At 51.3% G+C, this 26,740-nt stretch overlaps 1 protein-coding gene and 1 pseudogene across 1 annotated transcript in view; both read left to right on the forward strand.

The window, feature by feature from the left end:
- The first annotated feature begins 2,636 nt into the window (after nt 1-2,636).
- Nucleotides 2,637-26,740, forward strand: part of RIN3 (Ras and Rab interactor 3) — a 172,828-nt gene continuing 148,724 nt past the window's right edge. The window contains exon 1 of the mRNA XM_064375175.1: nt 2,637-2,830. Within this exon, the coding sequence (XP_064231245.1) occupies nt 2,787-2,830 (44 nt within the window). The 5' untranslated portion in view covers nt 2,637-2,786. The remainder of the gene's footprint in view (nt 2,831-26,740) is intronic.
- Nucleotides 16,355-17,658, forward strand: LOC135274190 (nucleophosmin-like; annotated as a pseudogene).

Genomic DNA, 26,740 nt, shown 5'->3' on the forward strand with positions numbered 1-26,740 from the left:
ACACTAACTGATTTTGCAATAACAGAGCTTGTCTCTGTCTGTCTCTCTTTTAAAGATTTCTCCAAATCTTTGAAATGGAGGGAATGGACATGTGGAACCTCGCTGGGAGCTAGAAGAAGATGGAACCCTGGCAAGATGAGCTGCTTTCTGATAATCTACATTTGCAAAACAAAATATCCCCAACAGCAACCATTTTATTGGTCAGAAATTCAGAGGACAAGGACTTGGGAATGAAAAGAGTACCCAGGAAGAGAGCGGAGGGCAAGCTTGGCTAAGGTGCACCATGGGCCACCAATGAAAGGGGCTGCCCAGATTCCTGTAATCCTGACAGTCTCCTCTATGGTCATCTGTCAGCAACAGGGTCACGGCGGGGCCCTTTCTGGTGTCCACCTGAGGAACTTTGGCTTCTCAGAGCAGGTGAGCCTTGGGGCTAGGCCCATGGAAGCCAGGCTTTGAGAGACTTGTCCTGTGTTTCTCAGCAGTGGCCCAACAAGCTGAAAGAAGCCTTTCAGATCAGCCTGGGAAGGGCTGAGGGACTGTTCTAGGTACTGTAGATACATAAGACCGCTTTCCTGGGGTCCAGGGAGGCCTGAGAGTGACCTGCAGACTTGTTTTAGAAACAACTAAGGAATCATAATAGGGTCCTGGAGGCGGGGGCCTTCTTGTCTATCTCATTTGTACTCACTGTGTTTATAGATGAGTCTTTGGCAGAAGACTTGTTCAAGGCCACCCAGCCAGAAGGTGCTGGGGTTGGAGTTGAACATGGGTCCGTCCTCAAAGCCCAAGTTTTCAAACAGAGCTTTGAAACCCTTGGAGACGTGTTACAGCCCTGTTGAGGGAGACGGTGGAGAAGATGACTTACTCCCATCCAGGGAGGAAACAGCTTAGCCTCTCTGGAGGAGCGGAAAAATCAGTGGGGGGTGGTTATGACCTAACTAGGAGAACCTGTAGGAATCTGGGCAGAGGGGGAGGGGTGTGAGATGGAGCAGTCAGGGTGGCCTCCTGGAGGCTGTACTTTTTCCCCCTTTAAAAAAACTTAACAGCTTTGTTGAGGTATAATTCATATACTGTATAATTCACCCACTTACAGCATACAGTTCAACGGTTTTTACTGTAGCCGGAGTTATGCAACCATCACTACAATCAATTTTAGAACATTTTCATCACCCCAAAAAGAAACCCCATAACCCTTAGCAGTCATTCCTCATTTTCTTCTTGTCCCCCAGCCTCTGACAACCACCAGTGTACTTTCTGTCTCTGGACTTGCCTATACTGGACATTTCATATAAGTGGAATGTGCCTTGTGACTAGCTTCTTTCACTGAGCATAATGTTTTTGAGGTTTGTGCTCGGTGTAGCATGTGTCAGTATTTCATTCCTTTTCATGGCCTAATAATATTCCACTGTATGGATATACCACATGGTGTTTATCCGTTTGTCAACTGATGACATTAGATTGTTTCCACCTTTTGGCTATTATGAACAATACTACTACGAACACTCATGTGTAAGTTTTTGAGTGAAATATTTTCATTTCTCTTGGCTATATAACTAGGAATGCAATTACTGGGTCATATGCTTAATTTGATGTTTAACTTTTTGAGGAACTGCCAGACTCTTTCCCAAAGTGGTGCACCATTTTACATCCCATGGGGAAGGCTGAACTTTTCATGTATGCTTAGATGTGGATTCTTTTTCTAACAACTTCTGGCAGGCTGAATTGGTGGAAATTCAGGAAAGATGGGGGAGGAGGGTGTGAGGAGAGAGCAACAGGGCAGAGAGGCCTGGGGATCCTTTCACCAGAGCCCTGGGCTCAGTCCTTGTCTGGTCCCCACTTGCTGTGTGGCCTTGAGCAAATCACCTCCACTCTGTAGCCCTCAGTTTCCTTGTCTCTAAAATGATGGTACTGGACCTAGACGATTTTGCCCTTGGAGGACACTTATGATGGATAAAGACTGGACTCAGGAGGCATTTTTGAGCACCCAAGCACTTAGAAGAGAGGCCTCCTGGCTCCACCTGCGGTTGCCTTTGTGTAAGCTGCCCGGCGTTCTCCAGCTGTAGTAGCTGGCACAGGTGAATTAGATGCCAGGCTTGATGGATGAACAGTCCGCCTTGTTGAGGAGTGAGCTCCTTGTTACAGGAAGCATCCAAGAGGGGGCGGCGTGGACATCTGTCAGGAATGTGGAGGAGGCGCCCTGGCTCTGGTCTGAGGCTGCCTTTGAACGATTTCGAGGCTCCCTGGGACAAGGCCCTGGCTCCGTGTGGGACGAACTCCGAACTTCCCGCCAGCTCTTGGCCTCCCCACCTGCCGGCCCGCGGTCGGCGTCTTCCTTTCCCCGCGTCCCCACGCCAAGTGGAAGACTTTTCTCTAAGTTTCCCTTTCCGAAGCCCGGCGGGACGCCCGCGCTCCAGCCCCAGCCCGCGGAGGCGGCACCCCGAGGTCGGGCGCCCGCGCGGCGCCGCGGCCCCGGCAACACCCGCCCCCAGGCCCGGCCCCGGGGGCGCGGCCGCCCGGGCTTCCGTGTGCCCCAGGGGGCTCCGGGCCGCGAGCCTCTGCCGAATGGCTTTTGACAAAAAACCCTTGACCACCAAGGCCAGCCTCTTCCTGAAAGCCCCGCTCGCTCCGATACAGGAAGTAGAAGGGAGCGAGCGCCCAAGAGCGCGGCGGCGGCGGCCCGGGCCCTTCCCGAGGGCCAGCGCCAGGGACATGCGGGCGCCCGGGACTCCGCGTTCTGCGCCGCCGGGCGCCTGAGCCCCTCCGTTCCCCGTCCCGGAGCTGCCGGCGGCATGATGCGACGCGCCGGGGCGCCCGCGCGCGGGGACCCCACGGGGTAAGTCCGGGCGGCCGCCCCCTCCTCCCTCTCGGTCCCCACGGCCCCGTCCTGGCCGCCCCACTAACTCCATCTCTTGTCCCCGAGAGTCCTCCGGGCGCGGGACCTCGGGGGTGTCAGGCTGAGACGGGATCCCCACCCCGAGGCCAGACCCTGGTTCTGCGGGGCAGGGGGAGGCCCTGGTGACTCTGCTGGACCCGACGACTTGACTAAACTTCCAAGGCCAGGCGTTTCCCTGGGAACCCAGTGCACACTTAAGCTGCTGGCGGGCGGGTTGCGAGGGAGTGCGCCTCTACCTGTCAGAGCCGGGGCTGTCCGCGTGGACGCGGCCGCCTCTCCGGCTCCTGCCCCGCCTGAACTTTGAAAACTAAACGCGCGGTCCCGACCCCGCCAGCCTGCTGCACCCGCCGCTCCGCGAGTCCCAGCGCGCGCCCTCAGGCTCTGGGGCCCCGCCGGACGTGGGGTCCGACACCCGGACCCCTGCAGCTTTGGGTGCCCGCGGCCCAACAGCTGACCGGCCCTCCTGGACCGAGTGTCCACTGGGACCTTTTCTCCCGCCCCTCTGTCTTGGCCGTAGACGGCGACCTTCGGACCGGCCCTGGCCGAGCTTGGTGCTTGGATAGGATCCAGGGCGCACCGGCTGCGCGCAGGCTGTGGGATCCCGGGGGAGAAGGCACAGCGTGGAATGCGTGACGCCGAACGGTTTGGAAACTGACTTGGAGAGGAGTCCCTGGTGACTAATTCCCCGCTCCGCCTCCGCCGCCTGGTCGCCCCCGGCCCCATTCCACTAGCTAGGGCATTGCTCGGGGCTGGGCTGTGGGAGAAGGTCCTCTCGCCCCGCCGAGCGTCCTGGGAAGCTTCAGGTGTTGTGGAAACGCCAGGTCGGAGGCGGATTCCCAGGGAAAGCCTATCAGAACCTTTCTGAGTGCCCAGGAGCCTATCTGGGGAGGCCATTCCCAGCTTTTTGGTTTAAAAGTCCCGGGCCTACTTCCCTGACGGACGCCCTGCCGCTCCCTGGCCTGGGGTGTGACCTCATCTCCCAGGCCCTCAGCTCTCTGCTCTGTGAAACGGGAGCGTTGGGCCAATCTTGTACAGTCCTGAGCTGGCAGGCCGCTGGAGGTGACTGACTCCCACTCAGCTGGGAGGGGCTGGGAGGGGCCTTAAGCTCATCTACATCTGAACATCTCCGTTCTTCTCCCTCCCTCCTGCCAGCCTGGAAATTCTGCATCCTGGTTTCTTTCTCTTGAAAGCAACCTCTGCAAAGACAAATGCCATGCGGTGGGAGGAACTGAGAATTCCTTGGGGAAGAACCCCCCATCCCCACGCCCACTGGCAAGAATCTGCCACACCCAAGACTGCAGGGTGGAGCCGGAGAGAAGTTTCTCAGGGAGGAAGGGGAGGTGAGGGGCCAGGGCCCTGACTTTGCCAACTTCTCATTTTCCCCAGGGATGACCTAGGCTGGCCACTTCCTCTTGCCTTTCTTGGTTCATTACTGGGTCAGTTATTTAAACTCTCTTTATCTCAGCTCACTTACCAATAAAATGATGATAAATAATAGTAACTACCCCTTAGAGTTGCTTTGAGGACTAAATGCATAAAAAGGGTTGAACACATTCGCCTACAGAGTAAACCCTTAATCATAATTGTCACCATTATTATCATTTGTTGGGTATGATTCCTCCATTTGTCAACTGCGTAACCTTAGACAAGTGACCCAGCCTCTGCCTCCCCTGTAAACTGCGGGTACTAGCCATACACACCACATAGAATTGTTTGGTGGATTGGCTGAGTTCAAAGCTAAGCAGCGGCCCCCAAGCAGCTTAGGAGAAATGCATCAGTTCAGGCCTGCTTAGAACTGTGCTCGGTACATTCTAGAGCTATATGAATATTGGTTTGTTGCTAAAAACATGGCTTTGTTTTAGAGGACGTTTTGGGTTGGAAGGGCTCCAAAGGGTAGAGGATTTGCTCATGGATTGGAGGGAGTGAGGAGTGGAGGGTGACTCTGGTGGTGCTCTGTCTGCCCAGGGGTCAGTGCTTCAGGGACAGATGCCCAGCTGTACGGAGTCTGGGGAGAATGGGTTCTCAGAGTCCACTCAGGCCAGTAGCTTTCAGGGGGTGGGGAGAGACCTAGCAGGCACCCCCATGCGACCCCACCATGGCGAGTAGACCAGTCTCCTTTTCACAGCTTTGCTATGTTAAAGGTCTGCTTATGATTTCATTTGAAAAAGGATTCCACTCTTGGAAAAATGTGGCTGTTACTGACCTAATCGATCCCCTAATTTAACAATGAGGAACCAGAGACCCAGAAAGGGGAACTGCCTTCCCCAGTATTGTGGGAGGTGAAGGTAGAACTCATGTCTCCTGAGCCTTGGGCCTGATCTAATACAAGGGTCCTGCTGGAGTCCTGGAGAGGAGCCCCTTAACCACTCCAGGGTGAGACAGGAGGCCTTTCTGGGTGGGGCCCACCCAGAGCAGGGCCAGTGATGGATTCAGGGTGTGAACTCGAAGCTCCAGCTCTGCCCCTTGACCTGGGCTTCCTGGATTCAAGGAGCTAATGTTCCCTGGAGGTCCTGGCTGGCACTTAGCTAGGAGACCTAGCCCTTTACAGATCCTAACAGAGGCCCTGGTGCACAGGCAGCGAAGGATCACCTCACCAGCTCAAGCCTGCACTCCTGGGCCCCCCAAGAGGCCCCAGTACATCCTCTGAGAAGCAGCTGGGAGTGCAAGGGGCTGGGGGTGCAGGGTCCTCTTGGGATGAAGGAGTCGCAGCACATTTACCCCTGAGGCCCTCCTCATCTCCCCTGCCCCCTTGGTGCCTCTCTGTCCTAGTCCTGGGTCCCTGATCCATGATGTTCACTGAAGCAGCAAGTGTGAAAAGCTTAAAATGCCACAGGGCACCCACATTTTAATCCAGGAGATCCAGAAATCAAACCTAGAAACCAGGAATTGGTCTCAGCTGGAAGCAGAGAGAGGCATGATATTTGAAGGAGGACACCCAGACCCCTCACCATCCCCTTAGGCCTCCCTGGAGCTCTATTTTGAAGACAGGAGTCTGAGGTGGTCTGGGTGCCTCCCAGCCCCTGGCCAGAGCAGAGACAGGGGAAGAACAGGTGACAGATGGCCACAAACTCTGTCTCTGTGGACCGCCCCCTCCCCCCCCGGGAAGATTCCACATGTCATGGCAAGACATGGCAAGCTGTGTCATCTAGGTGGTGATGAGTCAGCACGGTTGGGTGGGCAGCAAGGAAGAAGGGAGGCCGCTCGGAGGAGGGGGGTGCCCGAGCAAAGGCTTGGGAGGTGAGAAAGTGTGGTGGAGGGGCTTGTGGGGCAGGGAGTGCACCCTTCTAAACCCAGAAATACGTGACACACATTGGTTTACTAGTGACTGTTATCAGATAACTGGTTCAGAAAACGGAAGACGAATTTCAGCTGGGGAGAGATTGACAGGAGGGGCAAAAGCATGCTGCCCACAGAACCCCGTCCTTGGGGCCCGGGTCATCTAGGGGGTTGGGGGGAAATCTGTGTGTTCAGAAACAGCCTTAACATGGGGGAAATGACCCCCAAGGCCCCTTAACTTCCTGTTGGCCCCCAGCGATCTGACCCCATTAGGGAGCAACCTTTAGAAGGGAGTGGGGGACCGTGAGTTATCATCTTGTTCTTGGGTAGTTGGTTGGTGCTGCTCTGATGGCCAACTCCAGAATGTCCTGTTGACACAACTATTGCCCTGAACCAGCATTTATTCTGAGAACTAGGAAGTTGAACTTCTCCTGACCCCCGAAAGTGTCTGAAACATGGATGTTTTCCCCCAAGATTGGAGCTAAAGATGAAAATCACAACTTTAATGACTTTTCCAAACTATGAATCTCCCCAGTGAGTCCTTCTGATGGTTTGGTTCTTGCTAATTGAGCTAGAGGGACCCTCAGGCTGGGCAGGGAAAGTGATGTGTCCCCCCGCAGCCCCCTAATTGCCCTCAGGTGACATACTGTCCTATTGAAAAGGTCCCTCGAGAAAGCCCTGTCCTCCGTACCCCAGCCCAGCCCAGCCCTGCTCGAAGCCGTGCGCAGCTTCACTTTTCTGTCCTCCCCCACGTGCAGAACTTGTCTGTGGTCTCGTGCCTTTGCCCATGAGGTTCCTTCTGCCCTTTTTACAGGGCTCGCCTCCTCCATAAAGCCTTCCATCTGTGCCAGCTCACAGGGATTCCTCCTTTTTGAATGTTCATAGCATTTTTTCACATGAACTGCTTGTTTGCCTAGCCATTTGAAAGAAGCCAAAACCTCTTTAATATCATGTCTTCCTACTTCAATTACAAACTACTGAAGAAAAGGGTCAGATCTTTTAGTTCCATATCCCTGTGTCCTGCACACACTTGGCACTCAATAAGTGCTTAAGGCCAATGATACATGGATTGAAGGCTGCACAGCCTTTTCTTTTGTGTCCCTGGGGCCCCTGAATTTCTGGAGGTGTTTCCAAGGTGGCCCAGAACACAGAGTGGGGCTTAGTTGGGAGAGGCCCAGGGCTTGGGGGCTAGGAGCCCACCTCCATTCTGCAGTAGCTGGTGACCCCCACCACAGGCTACACACCCCTCTCTAAGTTTGGAAAGAGGAGGCTGCCCAGGCAATTGAGTAGGGGCCCTGCTTGGCCCTGCCCCTAATTTTATCCTCCCCAGCTGTGCTCCTGATACTTGTCAGGGAGAAAGGGTGGGGGAAGGATAGGCCAGCTCTGGATCATGAACAGATACTGTGTCTCTAGCCGGGAGAATGAGAATAGCTGGGTGTACAGACTTGGGGGAGCCCTGGGGCATCAGCGGGTCCCAAATGCAGGTCTCTGGACCACTGAGAAACTAGGAAATGAAGGGTATTGTGTATGTGTGTGTGTGTGTGTGTGTGTGCGCGCGCGTGCGTGCGTCAGCCAAGGCTGCTAATGTGTCTTTTCCCAGGCAGACGTGTCCTTTGCTGATTTCGAAGCGGCACAGGGACTTGCATGTTGAAGGTCATCAGTAGGGCTAGAGAGTTTGGGGTCTGTCTCCTCTAGTATTTTAGGATTTTTTTCTAGGAAGCCACTCCCTTCTCGCTGAACCTCATTTTCCCATCTGAGATAAGAGCTCCATGTTTGCACGATCCCTGCTCGCTGTGACAGTCAGCGGCTCCCCGAGTTACCAGCTAGCAGGCAGCGGAAGCTGGCGTCCTAGAGTAATATCAGCGTTCCGGGGATCCAAGTGCCTACCGGAGCTGAAGCAGCCCGTGGAACAGTCTAGAACATGCAGGCACTTTCACAAGAAACAAAGACTCACCAAGGAGACTTCTGGGTCATTATCCTGACCAAGCACCTGGAAGGAAATGGTTTTTATTTTTCTTTTTGTTATTGCTGTGGTTTTATTTTGCAAAAAACTAGTCTTGCAAAAAGTACATTTGGTTTGCGGCAGGGCCCATGGCTTCTTGCTAAGTGGACGGTGAGCTGGGCCGGTTTCTCAGGTGAGGAGCCCTGGCGTGGCGGGAGTAGCCTCTGGAGGGAGGCTGGGCTGGTGGGGTGGAGCCTGCCTGGCCGTCAGCTGTGGGAGCTGTGGAGGTGCTGAGGAGATCGCAGGCAGCTGGGGGTTGGGGGTCTGGTGTTGAGAAGTCGTCTGTGAAGCCTGCCCCTGTCGGGGTTGGGGTCTGAGGGGCAGCCCTACCAAGGGAGGATGAGGCAGGTGCCCAGGCTGAGGGAGGGAGCTCTCTGCGAGGCCTCGGGTCCCTGCCCAGGGCTGCCTAGAGATCGCCAGCGTGTCCCTGTGCAGGTGGGGGCAGCAGTGACGCTGTGTGCCTCCCTCCCCCACACAGTGTGGTGCCGTGAAGCCAGCCCCTCCCTCCTGCCAACGCGGCCTTGATGGAGAGGAGAGGGCTGAGGGGTACAGAGGAGGCCTGCCCTCAGCCTGGCGTCCACAGGGCAGTGGGAGGGCCTTACTGTCTGTGTGGCGTCAGCCTTTATAGAAGAGTCTGGAAGCCACCGTGTCCTCCCCTCTCACTCTCCTGCCAGCAGGGCGTCTGTGCAGCCTTAGCACATCTCCTCTCCATGGGGATAGGAGTTGAAGGGGCTGCCCCCAAAGCAGAAACAGCGCTGATGGTCAGAAGCTTTGAACATGGCCGCGGAACCCCCTGCCCCAACTTGACCTCAGTAATACCCAGGGGATGCCCCCATCTCAACCAGTACACGTTTGATGGAATGAACTAGCCTGCAGTGAAATGTCGGTTCCCTTTTTAGCAGAAACGGCCTTGGCCGTGGTTGTGGTCAGGCCTGTTGTCTGTGTGTGAAGTGGCGGCACACATTCAGGCCACGTCCTGTGGGGTAATGGCGCCTGCACCCGCCCTCTGGGACGGAGAGAGCCGCAGAGCCTGGCTCGACACACAGGCCTGGAGCCATGGGGAAGCAAGGATTCCCGTAGAGCGAGATGGGACTGGGGCCTTTGAGCCCATCCTCGAGGGGCCGCCCTAGGGGGGTTCTTTTAGAGGATACTCCCCTGTGAAGGTGGCCCCATTTTCCACTGACTCTGGGATCGTTATCAAAACCGAGAACTTTTTATTCTCTTAATAAAGTTAAGAGATGCCAAACACCACCCTACCTCCCAACTGACATTCAACATGGGGTGTCAGGGACTGATGGGAGAGCTGGAGAGGGGGTGGACAGAGGGCACCCAAAAGGTAGCAGAGAAGCCTGCCCCTCCTCCAAGGTTTCCCAGAGCTAAATTGCTCTGTGGGTCAATAAGTGAAGTGTGCTTCTTCACCCACCTCCACGGACCGAAGAAATAAAGGACTTTGCATCTGAAATTCACAATCTGATGATCTCTGGCTAAGGGAACAAGCTGTCAAGAAAGAAGTCACCGGGGACCTTTTTCCCTAACCTCTGTGTTCCCAACCTTTTTAATCTTAGTCAATGTCAGAGATTGATAATGTAAATTTCCCTAGGGATGTTGCAGTTCAAAGCAAGGACTTATCTCTCTACCGATGGCACTGATGACAGCATTTCTTATCCTTGCTTTTCTCTGTTCTTGACATTTTTGACAGAGCATCCATCTAAAATATATTCAGAGATTCTTCTCACAAGGGATGTCTTCCTCATTTATCTTCACACATCCTCCTAATCATCATCTAAACATTCACCTATCCATTCTATTCACCATCCATCCATCTATCTATCCATCCACTTATCCACCCATCCACCTCTCCACCCACCTACACTTCCATCCACTCACCCACCCTTCCACCCACCCTTTCTTCCATCCACCCACCCATCCATCCACCCACCCACCAATCCACCCTTCATCCATCCATCCACTTACCCACCCATTGACCTCCCCACCCACCCTTCCATCCATCCATCCATCTATCTATCCATTCACTCACCCACCAACCCACCCTTCATCCACCCATCCACCCATCCATCCATCCATCCACCCATCCATCCATCATCCATCCACCTATTGACCTATCCACCCATTGACCTATCCACCCACCCAACCTTCCATCCATCCATCCATCTATCCATTCACTCACCCACCAACCCACCCTTCATCCACCCATCCATCCACCCACCCACCCACTCATCCATCCATCCACCCACCCACCCAGCTATCCACCTACTGACCTATCCACCCACCTACCCTTCCATTCATCCACCCACCTACCCACCAACCCACCCTTCATTTATCCATCTATCCATCCACTTATCCACACATTGACATATCCACCCAGCCATCCACTCACCCATCCACCTATCCACCCATGCTTCATCCATCCATGCATCTAGTTATTACCTATCTACCCACCCACCCTTCCATCCATCCACTCACCCACCCACCCTTCATCCATCCATTCATCCATCTTCTTATCCACCTATCTACCCACCCTTCCATCCATCCATCCATCTACCTACCCACCAACCCACCCTTCATCCACTTATCCATCTATTGACCTATCCACCCACCCACCCTTCCATCCATCCATTTACCTATCCATTCATTCATCCACCCACCCACCCTTTCGTCCATCCATCAATCTATCCATTTACCAAACACCTGAACACCTAGGAGTTCCCAGTTTATCATAGTAAGGAAAATGATGTGATTTGGATGTTTACCTCCTCCAAATTTCATGTTGAAATGTGACCCCCAGTGTTGGAGTTAAAGCCTGATGGGAGGTGTTAGGGTCATGGGGCCAGAGCCATCATGAATGACTTGGTGCCATCCTCACAGTTATGAGTGAGTTCTCAGTTCACACGAGATCTGGTTGTTTAAAAGAGCCTGGCACCTCCCCAGTCTCTCGCTCTTACTGCCTCTCTCACCATGTGACACACCTGCTCCCCCTTCCCCTTCCACCATGATTGGAGGCTTCCTGCGGCCTCATCAGGAGTAGATGCTGGCACCATGCTTCTCATACAGCCTGCAGAACCATGAGCCAAAATAAACCTCTTTTCTTTATGAATTACCCAGCCTCAGGTATTCCTTTATAGTGACGCAAAATGGACTAACACAGAAAATAAGATAAATATGTGCATATTTAAAGCACAGGGCACTACATAAAAAGCTGCTGACGTTCTGTTACAGTTTGGCTGTGGCGGGTGAGTAGGGAGGACTCCCTGACAGAGGTGGCGTTTGAATTGGGTCTTGGAGGGTATGTACGGTTTTCGCCACTGAAATCAAGCATATGCAGAGAAGCGTATTGCAGTGGTGTGTGGGAGCCCTAAGAATCTGACGTGGGGGCAGGGAGAAGATTCGCGTGTGGTGGGCCTGGAAAGGTGGTTGGGGCCCCCTTGGCTACAGGTGGACAAGTTTGACTTTTACTATGGTGGTGAGGACCACCGTTCTGTTCTTCCGCTTAGTAGTGGGGTAACCCAGGCAAGACACTGAAAGCGAACCTGCCAGAGCACCTTCTTCCTCCTCCTCTGTTAGGCAGAGTTGGCCTCTACTGCCTGCTGTTGTTGCCAGGGTTACCTGAGATGATGATGTTCTTGTCTTTTTGGGTTGTGAGATAGGTGGGGGGGCTCTTACGTGTTTGTATGTGGTGTGAGTGTGTGTGTGTGCATGTGCTATTGATTTTCTAAAAAATATAGACTTTAAAAGTTCACACACAGACACACCAAAAATAGGGACATTTAAAGCATCAAACATTTTTTTCTCTGAATCTGCACTTGGTCCAAGTACATGTTAACTTACGTTCTTTTTTCGCTGAGTGTCACCTCTGGTACACGTTCCTACGTGCTGTGTTGTGGACCTAGGTTGCCTACATGCTGTCTTCGATGGTCTCATCATATTATGACCATCTTAATGGTCAGGGTTATTTCATGTGCCTATCTTAACTTCTTTCCAAGTCCCCTCGTTTTAAATGAAGCTCCTGAAAACTTCTGTGGGTCTAGGGTTTAGGGACCATTTCCTTGATATCTGTCACCCTCCTGGAGCCTTTGAGTCTGGGAGTAAAGCAGAGCTGCTTATTGGCCTCTGAATGTTTGCTGGGTATAAGTTTTAGCTGAACATTTCCCGGTTTTCTTGTAGCTAGTTGTGGCCACATGACTAAGTTCAGGAGAGTGAGATATAAGTGGGGAGTATAACTTGCTTGGAGGAGCCCTTAAAGTGAAGGCTTATGTCCTTCTCATCTTTCCTCTCTCCTTTTGCCTGAAATGCAGATGTGATGGCTGGAGTTGAAGCAGCCATCTTGGACTCTGAGGCGAACTTAAGCATAGAAGCTATGCAGGGTAGAAAAACAATATATTATAGTAAGGGTCCCAAACATGTTAGACCATCATCCCAGCTCCAGACTACTTAACAGTTTTTTATGAGAGGAATAAATACTATCTTGTTTATTTATTTATTTATTTATTTATTTAATTTATTTTGAGATGTAGTTTTGCTCTCGTCGCCCAGGCTGGAGTGCAATGGCATGATCTTGGCTCACTGCAATCTCTGCCTCCTGGGTTCAAGCAATTCTTCTGCCCCAGCCTCCTAAGTAGCTAGGATTACAGACGCCTGCCACCACGCCCAGCTAATTTTTGTATTTTTAGTAGAGGTGGGGTTTTACCATGTTGCCCAGGCTGGTCTTAAATTCCTGACCTCAGGTGATCTGCCCATCTCTGCCTCCCAAAGTGCTGGGATTACAGGTATGGGCCACCGCTCCCAGCCATACTATCTTGTTTTAATTTCTTATTTTAGATTTTCTGTCACTTACAAGCTTAGTTCTAATGAACACAAAGAGCTTTCTGTCTCTGTCATGTAGCACCAGATTATATGCCCAAAATACTCAGCTGCTTTGCAGGGCTACCTGCAATCCCATTTCCTAGTGGAGGCAAGAAAGAGGAAGATGGGGAGAGAGGAGAGGCAGCTTTGCACTCGCTGAGGCTCTTGTTGCAAGGACTAGATTGCAAACATTTTTTTTTTTTTCATATTGAGTGTTTATGAGTTTTAGATTTCACCAGAAGCTTCAGACTGTTTATTCTGGTTTGTATTTCTGACTCCAAATCCTTGTGCTTTGACAGGGCTAGATTTGGTGATGAAGGCAGCCACGTGTCTTCCCTCAGCCTCAGTTCTGTGCTTTGGGTTGAGAACTCTGCTAGGTTAACCCCCTCCGTGCCAGTGTTGTCCAGCTCCTCCTGAGAGTTGGTGTCCCCACCACACCAGCACAAGAAAGGCCTGGAGACCAGGTGCGGTGGCTCATGCCTGTAATCCCAGTGCTTTGGGAGGCTGAGGTGGGAGGATTTCTTGAGGCCAGGAGTTCAAGACCAGACTGGGTAACACAGCAAGACTTCATCTCTACAAAATTTTTTTTAAATGAGTTGAGCATGGTGGTGTGCACTTGTAGTCACAGCTACTTAGGAGGCTGAGGCAGGGGGATCACTCGAGCCCTGGAGTTCAAGGTGACAGTGAGCTATGATCATGCCACTGCAGTTCGGCCTAGGTGACAGAGTGAGATCCTGTCTGTATCTAAAAAATGAAACCAAAAGGCCTGGGGCCCAGTCTCAACAATGCTGCATCCTTGAGATGCTGTCATTCATTCATTCACCGTCTGTTTGTTGAGATGGTCTCGGGGTCTCATTGGCCATACCTTGGCACTTGCTGTGTGTCAAGCTGGGTTTGTGCTGGCCACTGGGAGTCTTCAGTGGTCACTTCACCTCTTTGCTCAGCCTCAGGAAAGGTTTGTCCTGAAACGGCTGGGATTTGAACTCCCTTTTCCAGGGATGGTACAGGCCTATTCTGAGCCTGTAAGAGCCCGCCCCGAGCTGCTCAGCAATAGCCGAAGAGCACTCCCGGGACATGAGAGGCCCCAGGAATGGCCTGGGATTTAGCTGAGTGGGCTATCTGGAGAAGCTGGGACAGATCCCATTGAGGTGGCCTGAAGGACAGTGAGGGTCCTGTTTCCACCAGGCAAGGCCGCCCCAGCCCTAGCTTTGCAGTCCTCAGGCGTCAGAGCTTGGTGTCGCTCTGGAAACTTCTCAGCCAGCCCCTGCTTACAGAAGAGTTGGTGGCTCAGAGAGGAGAAGCAGTTTCCCCAAGCTCTCACAGCTGGACCCAGGCTGTCTCCAAGGCTCTGTACGGTGGCACCCGGGCCACTCCGTGGCATGAGGCCCCAGAGATGAAATGTGGGCACATCAGCCTTCACTGGCTGCCTCCCTCTCTAGCCTCTGGAAGGGGCTGAGCTGTTTCCTGCCTCTGGGCCGAAGCACAAGTGCCCCACCTCTACCTCTTGCAAGAAGCCTCCCAGGCTGTGCGAGGCCTGCAGGACCGCCATACACCGTTGTGCAGGTTGTTCACTGCTCACGTGCTCCTGGCTGAGACAAAGCTGGGTAGGGGCTGAAATGTCATTCTCTTGCCAAGCTTCATGTCATGGCAGATATGGATGAGGGTGGGGTGGGGGTTGGCCTGCACCCACGGGCAGCAAGGAGCACCCTTTTCTTTTTTCTTTTTTTGAGATGGAGTTTTGCTCTTGTTGTCCAGGCTGGAGTGCAGTGGTGCGATATTGGCTCACCGCAACCTTCACCTCCTGGGTTCAAGCAATTCTCTTGCCTCAGCCTCCTGAGTAGCTAGGATTACAGGCACGCACCACCACACCTGGCTAATTTTTGTATTTTTAGTAGAGACAAGGTTTCACTATGTTGGTCAGGCTGATCTTGAACTTCTGACCTTGTGATCCACCTGCCTCAGCCTTCCAAAGTGCTGGGATCACAGGCGTGAGCTACCGTGCCCAGCTGGAGCACCCTTTTCTAATTTATGCAGAGGCCCCCTACAGGCTACCAAGGACCCCAGCCATAGAAGAGCCGGCAGCACACTGGGCGCTCGCTCCTGATGCCTGTGGCAGCTCATTCTGTGTGTGCCCCCACTAGACTGTAAGCTCCCAGCAGCAGGGACAGTGACTCCTGGCGGGGTGTGGGGGTGGCATTACCGGGTCAACACCATGCAGGGCACAGAATGCTCCACCACGAACACTGGTGTGACGGAGAGTTGAAGGGGAAGGAAGGAGGATCTAGTGCAGGGCTTGGTAAGTGTTTGCTGAATGACTCTATGGTGGGTTCATGCCAAAGAGACAGGTGAAGAGGAATTGCCCAGGACAGAGGGCCTCTGGGAGAGGGAACGGGGCCTGCTGGGAGGCCTGCCGGGGTGGAGGGGGCTGCGAGCTGTGAACATCTGAGAAACAGGGTGGGCAGCCAAGGGAGAGGATCCAGCCACAGGAACGGGGCGGGGCCAGCCACAGTGTGGGGGAGTTGCCAAGGCCCCAGATTCCCTTCAGCCATAGCTCTCAGGCAGTGCCATGCCCCGGAGCCCTGCTCTGGTCTGCAGGGCACTGCACCAGCCAGGATGTGATCACCTGTCTTTGTCCCAGGGACCTTCAGTCTTGTGAAGACGCAGGAGTGATATGCAGTGCTGTGGCCCCAGTGTGCAGGATGGTCCTGTGGAGAGCCGGGGGCTCTCCGGCTGGCTGAGGGGCATCCTGCTCAGACTGGGGTGGCATCTTGGGGACCTTTTCTTGGGGTGTGAGAGCCACACAAAGCCATGTCTGGGAGTTCTCAGGTAAACTCGTGGTGGGGGTGAAGGGGCTGTTGCAGGCTCCACGTGCCTGTCATTGACAGTCTACTGGACGGACAGGAGAGGGGACCAGACAGCAGAGGCTCTTGGGCCATATCCTGAGGGCAATGGAGACTATGGGCAGGAATTTTCCCTCCATTTAAAAAACAGAGCTATTGGCCAGGCGCGGTGGCTCAAGCCTGTAATCCCAGCACTTTGGGAGGTCGAGGCAGGTGGATCACTTGAGCTCAGGAGTTTGAGACAGCCTGGGCAACATGGTGAAATCCTGTCTCTACAAAAAATTTTTTAAAAATTAGCCAGGCCCTGGTGTGATTCTGTACTGCGTGGCTGTTCTTTTGAGCAGTGGTTGTTTATCTCCGTCCGCCTTCTCTCCCACCTAAGTGCGTGCCGCCTCCCGGTAGAAGATTCGATGGACATGGACATGAGCCCCCTGAGGCCCCAGAACTATCTTTTCGGTTATGAACTAAAGACCGACAAGATTATCAGTTTAAGGTGGACAATGATGAAAATGAGCACCAGTTTTCTTTAAGAACCATCAGTTTAGGAGCTGGTGCAAAGGATGAATTGCACATTGTTGAAGCAGAGGCAATGAATTACAAAGGCAGTCCAATTAAAGTAAAGTAACACTGGCAACTTTGAAAATGTCTGTACAGCCAGCGGTTTCCCTTGGGGGCTTTGAAATAACACCACCAGTGGTCTTATGATTGAAGCGTGGTTCAGGGCCAGTTCATATCACAGCACTTAGCAGCTGTGGAGGAAGATGCAGAGTCAGAAGATGAAGAGGAGGAGGATGTGAAACTCTTAAGTATGTCTGGAAAGCGGTCTGCCCCTGGAGGTGGTGGCAGGGTTCCACAGAAAAAAGCAAAACTTGCTGCTTCTGCTGATGATGAAGATCATGATGATGATGAAGAAGATGATGATTTTCGTGACGAGGAAACTGAAGAAAAAGCACCAGTGAAGAAATTTATACGCGATACTCCAGCCAAAAATGCACAAAAGTCAAATCACAATGGAAAAGACTCTAAACCAACATCAACACCAAGATCAAAAGGACAAGGATCCTTCAAAAAACAGGAAAAAACTCCTAAAACACCAAAAGGACCTAGTTCTGTAGAAGACATGAAAGCAAAAATGCAAGCAAGTATAGAAAAAGGTGGTTCTCTTCCCAAAGTGAAAGCCAGGTTCATGAATTATATGAAGAATTGCTTCCGGATGACTGACCAGGAGGCTGTTCAAGATTTCTGGCAGTGGAGGAAGTCTCTTTAAGAAAATAGTTTAAACAATTTTTAAAAAATGTTCCGTCTTATTTCATTTCTGTAACAGTTGATATCTGGCTGTCCTTTTTATAATGCAGAGTGAGAACTTTCCCTACCGTGTTTGTTAAATGTTGTCCAGATTCCATTGCCAAGAAGGGGTTGTCCAAAGTGCCTGTAGTTTTTAAAGATGGAACTCCACCCTTTGCTTGGTTTTAAGTATGTATGGAATGTTATGATAGGACATATTAGTGGTGGTCAGACATGGAAATGGTGGGGAGACAAAAATATACATGTGAAATAAAACTCAGTATTTTAATCCAAAAAAAAATTAGCCAGGTGTGGTGGCGCAAGCGTGTAGTACCAGCTACTTGGGAGGCTGAGGCAGGAGGATCACTTGAGCCTGGGAGGCAGAGGTTGCAGTGAGCCAAGGTGGCACCACTGCACTCCAGCCTGGGCAACAGAATGAGACCCTGTCTCAAAAAAATAAATAAATAGATTGATAAATAAACACTGAGCCATGTCTCAGTGTGCTGGGGCTACTGTAACAAAGTGCCACAAACTGGGTGGCTTAAAACAATAGAAACTGATTCTCTCGTAGCCTTGGAGGGCAGAAGTCTGAAGTCAAGGAATGGCCATTCTCCATCCAAAGGCCTTTGGGAAGGATCCTTCAAGCTTCCGGTGGCCCAGGCAATCCCTGAAGTCCCTTGGTTCGTGGCTGTACCTCTCCACTCTCGGCCTCCATTGTCACCTGGCCGTGTTCTCTCTGTGTCTGTCTGTGTTTCTCCCTGTGTCTGTCTGTGTTTCTCCCTGTGTCTGTCTGTGTTTCTCCCTTTCTTCTTCTTTTTTTTTTTTTTCTTGAGATGGAGTCTCATTCAGTCACCCAGACTGGAGTGCAGTGCTGCGATCTCAGCTCACTGCATCCTCCTCCTCCTCCTGGGTTCAAGCGATCCTCCTGCCTCAGTCCCCCGAGTAGCTGGGACTACAGGTGCCTGCCACCATACACAGCTAATTTTTGTATTTTTAGTTGAGACAGGGTTTCACCTTGTTGATCAGGCTGGTCTCGAACTCCTGACCTCAGGTGATCCACCCTCTTCGGCCTCCCAAAGTGCTGGGATTACAGGCATGAGCCACCACGCCCAACCCTCTCTTCCCTTTTTATAAGGACATCAGTCATTTTGGATTTAGGGCCCAGCTTACTCCAATAGGACCTCATCTTAGCATACATCTGCAACAAACCTATTTCCAAATAAAGTCACTTTCTGAGGTGCTATAGGACTATATCTTTTGGGGGGATGTGATGGAACCTGTAACAAACTATAATTTACACGGGATGAAATTCACTCTCTTTAGTGTGCATTCCTGCACGTTTGGACAAACAGCCATGCAACTGCCACTGCAATCAAGACAGAAAATTCCATACTCCAAAAGCCCTCGTGCCCTTTTGTAGTCAGCGCCTCTTGTGCCCCAGACCCTGGCAGTCATTTGTTTCTGCTCCGTCCCTGAGTTCTGCCATCTTGAGAACGTCCTCTGAATGGAGTCACAGCGTGTCACCTTGTGCCTGGCCTTTTCTCAGCCGCCTGCATGTGTGGTCTGCTTGTGTTGTCGTGTGACTCGGGAGTCCGTTCCTCTTTGTCGCTGAGAATATTTCGTCATGTGGATCTACCAGTGTGTTTATCCCTTCCCTGCTGAAGACTATTTGGGTTGTTTCCAGTTTGGGGCAATGACAAATACAGGCACTAACAAATGTTTGCATAGAGATTCTTTCATAGTGGGGCCACGCGGGCAGGCTTGCATGTGGGCTGCTGTGTGAGGAAGGATGTGGGGGAAGCTCAGGGAGGGGGCAGGGAAGGGGACAGTGGGGGGTCCAGGGCAGGGCTGGTGCCTGGACTAGGGCCTCGGTGTCAGGGAGGGGAGAAGTGGCTCGGAGACAGGAGGGCTCACTGGAGTGTATTGGGAGGCTGAGTGGATGAAGCCTGGCGGGAGATGGGTGTGTGTTGTGGGAACAAGGAGGCCGCCTTTCTTCCCTCCCACCGCCTCCCTCCCAGGGCGATGGCCATTGTGGCTGAGTGTAGCTGTCTGGACATGTGGAGGTCGAGCAGTAGAACAGTACGGTGTGGTGGTCAGGGCTGTGAGCCCTGGAGCAAACCGCTGGGATTCACGTTCCACTCCCTGCCTCAGTTTCCTTATCTGTAAAATGACAGCTCCTAATTCAGAGTTGCTGTGTATTATTACATGAGTGGATGTATGTAAGGACATGGAACAGAGTCAGGAACGTAGTAGGTGCTGTTTCCATGGTCTTCTGAAGGGCCCTGATTCCACACCCTCTTGTCCACTCTGCTCACAGTTGGCAGTAGTGCCCCTCTATGTGGCCCCGTGGGGGTGTGGACAGCATCCTCATCTGGGAACTGGGGGCAGGTCCCCTGACCCAGGTCTGCCCTGGCTGACTGTGGGACTTCTCGGATGATTGCTTGGTCCATTCACACATTGTAGAGGTGCAGGGTCATACTGTGCCAGGCGGCATGTGAGCTGTGTGTGGCACAGCAGCCCGCACACAGTAGGCACTTTGCAGGAGGCACGAAGACATGATGGAGAGAGGCCTCGGTGACTGGTTTGTGGGACACACTCCAGTTTGGAGGCTGGCAGAGGTTCCCCATGCCACTGCCACACATAACCCCTTTTCCTCCCAAATTTGTCCTCTGTCGCTGATGGAAGCTGATGAAGGTGGTGGCCCATCAGCGTCTCTGAGCTACATGGTCCATGGTGAGCTGGCACCTGTCCTGGACTCCAAGGAGAGAGATGTTGTGGGTCCTGGTTCAAATGCCACAGCAGCCCCCAGAATCCATGCCAGCTGATGGAGACCCCCCTACACCTGAGATAGGGTTCATGTCCAGGTTGGTTATGATTGATAGCAGCCTAACAAAGGGATGCTTACAGTCAGTTCTCATTGTTCACAGATTCTGTATTTGCAAATCAGCCTACTTGCTAAAATGCATTCGTGAACCCCAGATCAACCCTTTTGAAGCCATTTGAGGACATAGGCGCAGAGCAATGAAATATTCAAGTTGTCCAGTGGGCACATTCCCAGCTGAGGTTGAACAGGGCGACGGTCTGTTTTCTTTCAGCTCCCATGCTGCAAACAAGTATCCTTATTGAGGTCTATTTTGTGTAATGTTTTCATGCTTTTTTAAGTGGTTTCACTTTTTAGGCCCCAAAGCGTCGTGTTCAACAGCTGTCTTATGTTCCTAAGTGCAAGAAGGCTGTGGTGTGTCTTACAGAGAAAATACATGTGTTCAATAAGCTTTACTCAGGCATGATTTAGTCCTGTTGCTGTGAGTTCAATGTCAATGAATCAAGATTATATATTCAATAAGGTGCCCTTCAACAGAGACACACATAAAACAAAGTTATGGGTTATGTATTGATTGGCTGATGAAAATGTTGTGACCAGAGGCTTGCAGGAACCTAGCCTTCTATTTCCCTTAGGAGCAATGATTCAGTGTTTGCTAACTCAGTGTTCATGGTGACTTTATAGAACAAAACCACCATGAATAATGAAAATCAACTGTGTCTACCTCATGTGGATAAATCTGCCCCTAATCTCTCCCCTGCACTGTGCACACTTCTACCATCAGCTGCTCATGCCTCTGGGTTAAGAAGTGCTCAGTTTTAGCTATGGTCTTTCTTGAAAATGCACAAGTCCTTGGGATATGCACTGTCCCTCCAGTCTTGGAGCCTTGGTCCCTCCTCATCTCCAGTGACATTCAAGGGTTGGAAAGGACAGTTTCCAAGAAAGGTAGTGGTCAATGCTAATATTTTATTTCCTGTGATTCTAACAGAAAGACTCTTGTAGGGAGTAGTATCAATCAAGGCAAATAAAAGGCAGGGATTTTTGAGTTTCACATATTTGACACTAATAATTGCAGTGATTATGTCTTGAGCATTTACTCAGGGTCGAGATTTTTGTCAGTTAATGGTCATAGCCCCCTGAGGCTGGAACTACAATGCCCAATTTACAGTTGAGGAAACTGAGGCACAGCAAGTGACTTAATCAAAGTTCTTAGTAATAGCAGAGCCATGGCCACTTACCAGTTAACTCAGCCACCTGAATCTGGGTTTCTCTGAGTCCATAGTCTCTGCCTTAGCCCCTGAACTCCCTGCAGCTCTGTGCTTTATCCAAGGTTCTCGGTCCCTTATTGCCTTTTCTACATCCAAGTGTTCTTGGAAGGGATACTACTGGAACCACCACAGCCTTCCAAGCCCCACTGAGGGGATGACCTCCCCATCCTCTACCCAAGTTGGTCCTATGCAGACAACCCAGGTGAAGAACCTGGGAGGTGCAGAAAGGTGCACCCGGCCTCACCCACCAGTCTGTCTCTTGTCGTCTGCTGGCAAAGTCCCACCCCATAGTTGCTGTCCTTGGAGTCTTTGGGGGTCATTGTAACCTGGGTGGGATGGGTGTGCCTCGGAGTCTTCGGGGGTTCATTGTAACCTGGGTGGGATGGGTGTGCCTCGGAGTCTTCGGGGGTCATTGTAACCTGGGTGGGATAGGTGTGCCTCGGAGTCTTTGGGGGTCATTGTAACCTGGGTGGGATGGGTGTGCCTCGGAGTCTTTGGGGGTCATTGTAACCTGGGTGGGATGGGTGTGCCTCGGAGTCTTTGGGGGTCATTGTAACCTGGGTGGGATGGGTGTGCCTGTCATGCCTCGGGACTCCTCCTTGTAGCATCTTACCTCCTCATTGCCTCCCTATTGTCCCCAAAGTTAATTCAACGGTGTCTTCATCAGCTTGGGCTACAAACAGTGGGAATTGGGTGGGGCACAAACAGTGGGAATTTATTTCTTGTGGTTCTGGAGGCTGGAAAGTCCAAGGTGAAGGCAGCAGCAGATTCTGTGTGTGGTAAGGCCCAGTCACCAGACGCCAAACCCTGTCATAGATGGAATGTGTGTGTCCCCCCAAAATGTATATGGTGACATCCTATCCTCTCAGGAGACACGAACACTCAGTCTATGACAGCCAGTGTCCTCAGCTTCCTCTAACCTCCCACTCTTGAAAACTCACTCACAGTGACTTCATGGCTTCGCACAAGGCACTTTGCATGCTTTAAAATCTGATGGGGGAAGGTGGACATATATGTTAACAGGGAACAAAACCCTGGTGGTGGAATTTCCAGCCAGGGGTGCCAAATCCATTTGGCTTTGCAAGGGCGCCTGGGCCCGGCAGACGGCCCCTGTCAAGCAGCGTCACGACTGTAGTCGGCCTGGGGTAGGCACATGACACGTTTATTCCCCAGCAGAGGAAATGTGGTCACAGCAACTATTAGGTGGGTTGCAGGGTGACTCAGTGTCACCAGGGGGTGGAAGGAATGTGATGCTGATGTAGTTTCCTGCAAGGGGTGGGTCAGGGCTGCTCTCCCTGGCCTGCACCCTCATGACACTGACAGTGCCCTTGGGAGGGCAGCTGTGGAGAACCAGCAGTGTGTTCTGACCTCCCCCCAGTGTAGAAATGGTAGTTCACTCTGCCAAAGCACATTTCCCGCCCCTCCCAGTTATTTTAAACCCCTCCTCCTAGTAAGCCCTTGACATAAGTGGAGGCAAGTCTCCCTTCTGTTATCTTTTTTTTTTGAAACTGAGTCTCACTCTGTCACCCAGGCTGTAAAGTACAGTGGCGCGATCTCGGCTCACTGCAATCTCCGCCTCCCAGATTCAAGCGATTTTCCTGCCTAAGCCTCCTGACTAGCTGGGACTACAGGCGCATGCAACCATGCCTGTCTGATTTTTAGAAGAGATGGGGTTTCATCATGTTGGCCAGGCTATTCTTGAACTCTTGCCCTCAAGTGATCCACCCGCCTTGGCCTCCCAAAGTGTTGGTATTACAGGCGTGACTCCCTTCTTTTACCTTATTGCTAAGAGAACTCATTGAGGCTCATTGAGGGAGAGAGACTTGCTTAAGGTCACACAGCAAGCGAACAGCAACAGGCTAGAATAGACCCCAGCTGCCTTTCCAGCAGACAGTGGTTTCTGCACCACCCAGAGCTGCCCAGGATGAGTACTGTCCACAGCCACTATGAATTGACCCACTGTTAAGCACCAGATGCCTTAGTTCTTCTGGTCCTCACAACTAATCCTATCGGGTCATCTCATTTTAGACACTGGCCAGCCTGAGAGCGGAAGGTAGTCAGGGCATCCAGGCTCCTTGTCCTCCCTTCTGGGGAAGGTTGTGTCTACCATGGTGTAACTCTTCCCCACTCCCTCTCCCTCCTCAGCCTCAGCAGGGGAGGGGGAGGCTGCAGTCTCCTCCTCATGTCCCCCAGTCAACTCCAGATGTTGAGGAACCGCTGAGTAAGCAGCAGGCAGGACAGATGCAGGGGTCACAGGGTCACGGTGGGATGTGTGGGCCACCACGTGTTGCAGGTGCTCCCAGAGGAGGGGCGGTCTCCCCAGAGCTGTCTGAGCCTCCAGCCCTCTTGCTCGTTTTCCCAGCCTGGTCCATTCCTGGGCAGGAGAAGGCAGCAGAAGGAAGGTGGGCATGGGAGCTGGGAGGCTCTTGAAGGCCAGGGGGCTTTGGAGGGGGTGAGACCCAGGAGGCTCATCTCAGGCAAAGACCAGGCCCAGGAAGTGGCCTTGAAATGTACCAGCCTCCTGTGGCAGCTCCCAGGAGGAGGTGCTGGTAAACACTGCAACAGATAGGACAGGACTGATTTGTGTTCCTGAAGAACTTTCCAAACAGGGTGGTGGCTAAAGGTAATAATACTTGACATGTGTCTAGTTCTCCTCTTTATTTCCTTTTTCCTTCTGTTTGAAAACAAATCCCACAAATAATACATGAATTCAAATACACACCGAAAAGATGTAAACTTTAGAAGAGTCTAGATCTGCATTGTCCAGTGTGATAGCCACTAGTCACATGTAGCTGTTTTACAGGTTAAATTCATTAAAATGTGGCAGTAGCACAACCATTATGGAAAACAGTGTACGGATTCCTTAAAGAACTAAAAGTAGATCTACCATTTGATCCAGCAATCCCACTACTGGGTATGTACCCAGAGGGGAAGAAGTCATATGAAAAAGACTTGCACATGCACAAAGTTTATAGCAGCACAATTCACAATTGCAAAAGTATGGAATCAGCCCAGATGTCCATCAGTCAACGAGTGGATAAAGATGTTGTGGTCTATATGTATGATGGAATACTACTCAGCTCTAAAAAGGAATGAATTAATAGCATTCGCAGCAACCTGGATGGGATTGGAGACTGATTCTTTTTTTTTTTTTTTTTTTTGAGACGGAGTTTCGCTGTTGTTACCCAGGCTGGAGTGCAATGGCACGATCTCGGCTCACCGCAACCTCCACCTCCTGGGTTCAAGCAATTCTCCTGCCTCAGCCTCCCAAGTAGCTGGGACTACAGGCGTGCACCACCGTGCCCAGCTAATTTTTGTATTTTTTTACTACAGACAGGGTTTCACCTTGTTGACCAGGATGGTCTTGATCTCTTGACCTCGTGATCCACCCGTCTCGGCCTCCCAAAGTGCTGGGATTACAGGCGTGAGTCACCGTGCCCGGCCCTGGAGACTGATTCTAAGTGAAGTAACATCGTATGTTCTCACTCCTAAGTGGGAGCTAAGCTATGAGGATGCAAAGGCATAAGAATAATACACTGAACTTTGAGGACTTGGGGGAAAAGGTGAGGGGGGTAAGGGAAAAAGACTACAAATTGGGTACAGTGTATACTGCTCAGGTGATGGGTGCAACAGAATCTCAGAAATCACCACTAAAGAACTTAGGTAACCAAATACCACCTGTTCCCCAAAAAACCTATGGAAATACACAAAATTTTTTTAATGTGGCAATAGCCTCATTTCAAGTGCTTAATAACCACATATGGCTTGTGGTGACCATACTGGATGCTGCAGGTAAAGAAAATTTCCAGCAATGACAAAATTCTGTTGGACAGCACTGGCTAGACCAGAAACTAGGAAACCCTACCAGCCAAAATATCATGTTTGGAAGCAGTGTGGTTCCTTCGGGCTTATTTTATATATGTTTATGTATGTGTGGCTATCCATAGAGATAGACTTCTTGAGTTTATAAAATCTCTCCACATAACGATTGTATCTGATCTGCCTTAGGTGGGTGCCCTGCCTGCCTTCCGCTCTGAGGCTGGCCAGTGTCTATGGGTAAGAGAATAATGTTCCCCATTAAAAAAAATTATATCCTTTGAGTCATATGTCTTTTTTTTTTTTTTTTTTTTTTTTTTTTTTTTTTTTTACAGATAGGTAAGGAAACTTAGGCTCATAGAGTGGCTGAGTAAATGAGGCTGGGTGTGGTGGCTCACACCTGTAATCCTAGCACTTTGGGAGGTTGAGGTGGGCGGATTACTTGAGGTCAGGAGTTCGAAAACAGCCTGGCCATTATGGTGAAACCCCATCTCTACTAAAAATACAAAAATTAGCTGGGTATGGTGGCAGATGCCTGTAATCCCAGCTGCTCAGGAGTCTGAGGCAGAAGAATCACTTGAACTGGGAGGCAGAGGTTGCAGTGAGCTGAGATTATGCCACTACACTCCAGCCTGGGCAACAGAGTGAGACTCCATCTCAAAAAAAAAAAAAAAAAAAAAAAAAAGTAAATGGACAAGTGAGGAGAGGTTGCAATGGGTTTGTTCCTTCGGGACAGAGAGGTTCTTCCCCTGGCTTTGTCCAGAGCAGCCGAGGGGCAGCCAGGCAGCACGGCTCTTCTCAAATCCCTACACCTTCCACTATCTTGTATGTGAAAGAGAGGCTCTAACAAGCACATTGATCTGGGAAGGCTCATGCCCCAGTGTCTGTTCTCCCATTTTTATTGTTTCCCCTAAAGTCTTCACCTGTTATTTTCTGATTGTCATCATAATACACATTTACTGTAAAAATTTGGAGTGTCTAGAAAGTGCAAAGAAGGAGAAAGAAATCACTTTATCTCAGGATTAAGTGCCACAGTTGTGCCAGTTTCCACTCCCACCTACAGGATAGGAGAGCTCCAGGTCTTCCGATCCTCCCCAGGCCTTGGAAGTGTCAGCCTCCGTTGTGACACCCATGGAGATGGGCCCTTGCTGTTCAGTTGATGATATCCTGATCCTCTTGCTGTTGAGAATCTTTTCGTATGCTCGCGGCCATGTGGAGATCCACCGTAAGAAGCGCCGGGTCAAGCCTCTTGCTCATTTCCCTATTTGTTATCTTTTCCCTATTGGTGTGGGCAGTGTGGTTATGAGCCCTTTGTTGGTTGTGTGTGTAAAAATATCTTCTCTCACTCAGGGCTTGTGCTTTCATTCCTGTTTTCTTTTTCTTTTTTCTTTTTTTTTTTGTTTTGAGACAGGGTCTTGCTCTGTTGCCCAGGCTGGAGTGCAGTGGCATGATCTTGGCTCACTGCAGCCTCTGCCTCCCGGATGAGCTTTCATTCTCCTTATGATGTCTTGATGAACAGGAAGTCTTTGTTTTACTGCATTCAGTTTCCTCGGTCCTTTCTTTTAAGATTGGCAGATGTGTGTGTGTGTGCAGGCACGTGCATGCTGTTTCAGAAGTCTCTACCATCAGATTATGAAGACATTCTTTACTTTCTTCTACAAGCTTTTTTGTTTTACCTTCCAC

This window comes from Aotus nancymaae, unplaced genomic scaffold, assembly GCF_030222135.1.
Source record: "Aotus nancymaae isolate 86718 unplaced genomic scaffold, 86718_ANA_hifiasm-v0.15.2.pri h1tg000011l, whole genome shotgun sequence".
Taxonomy (NCBI): domain Eukaryota; kingdom Metazoa; phylum Chordata; class Mammalia; order Primates; family Aotidae; genus Aotus; species Aotus nancymaae.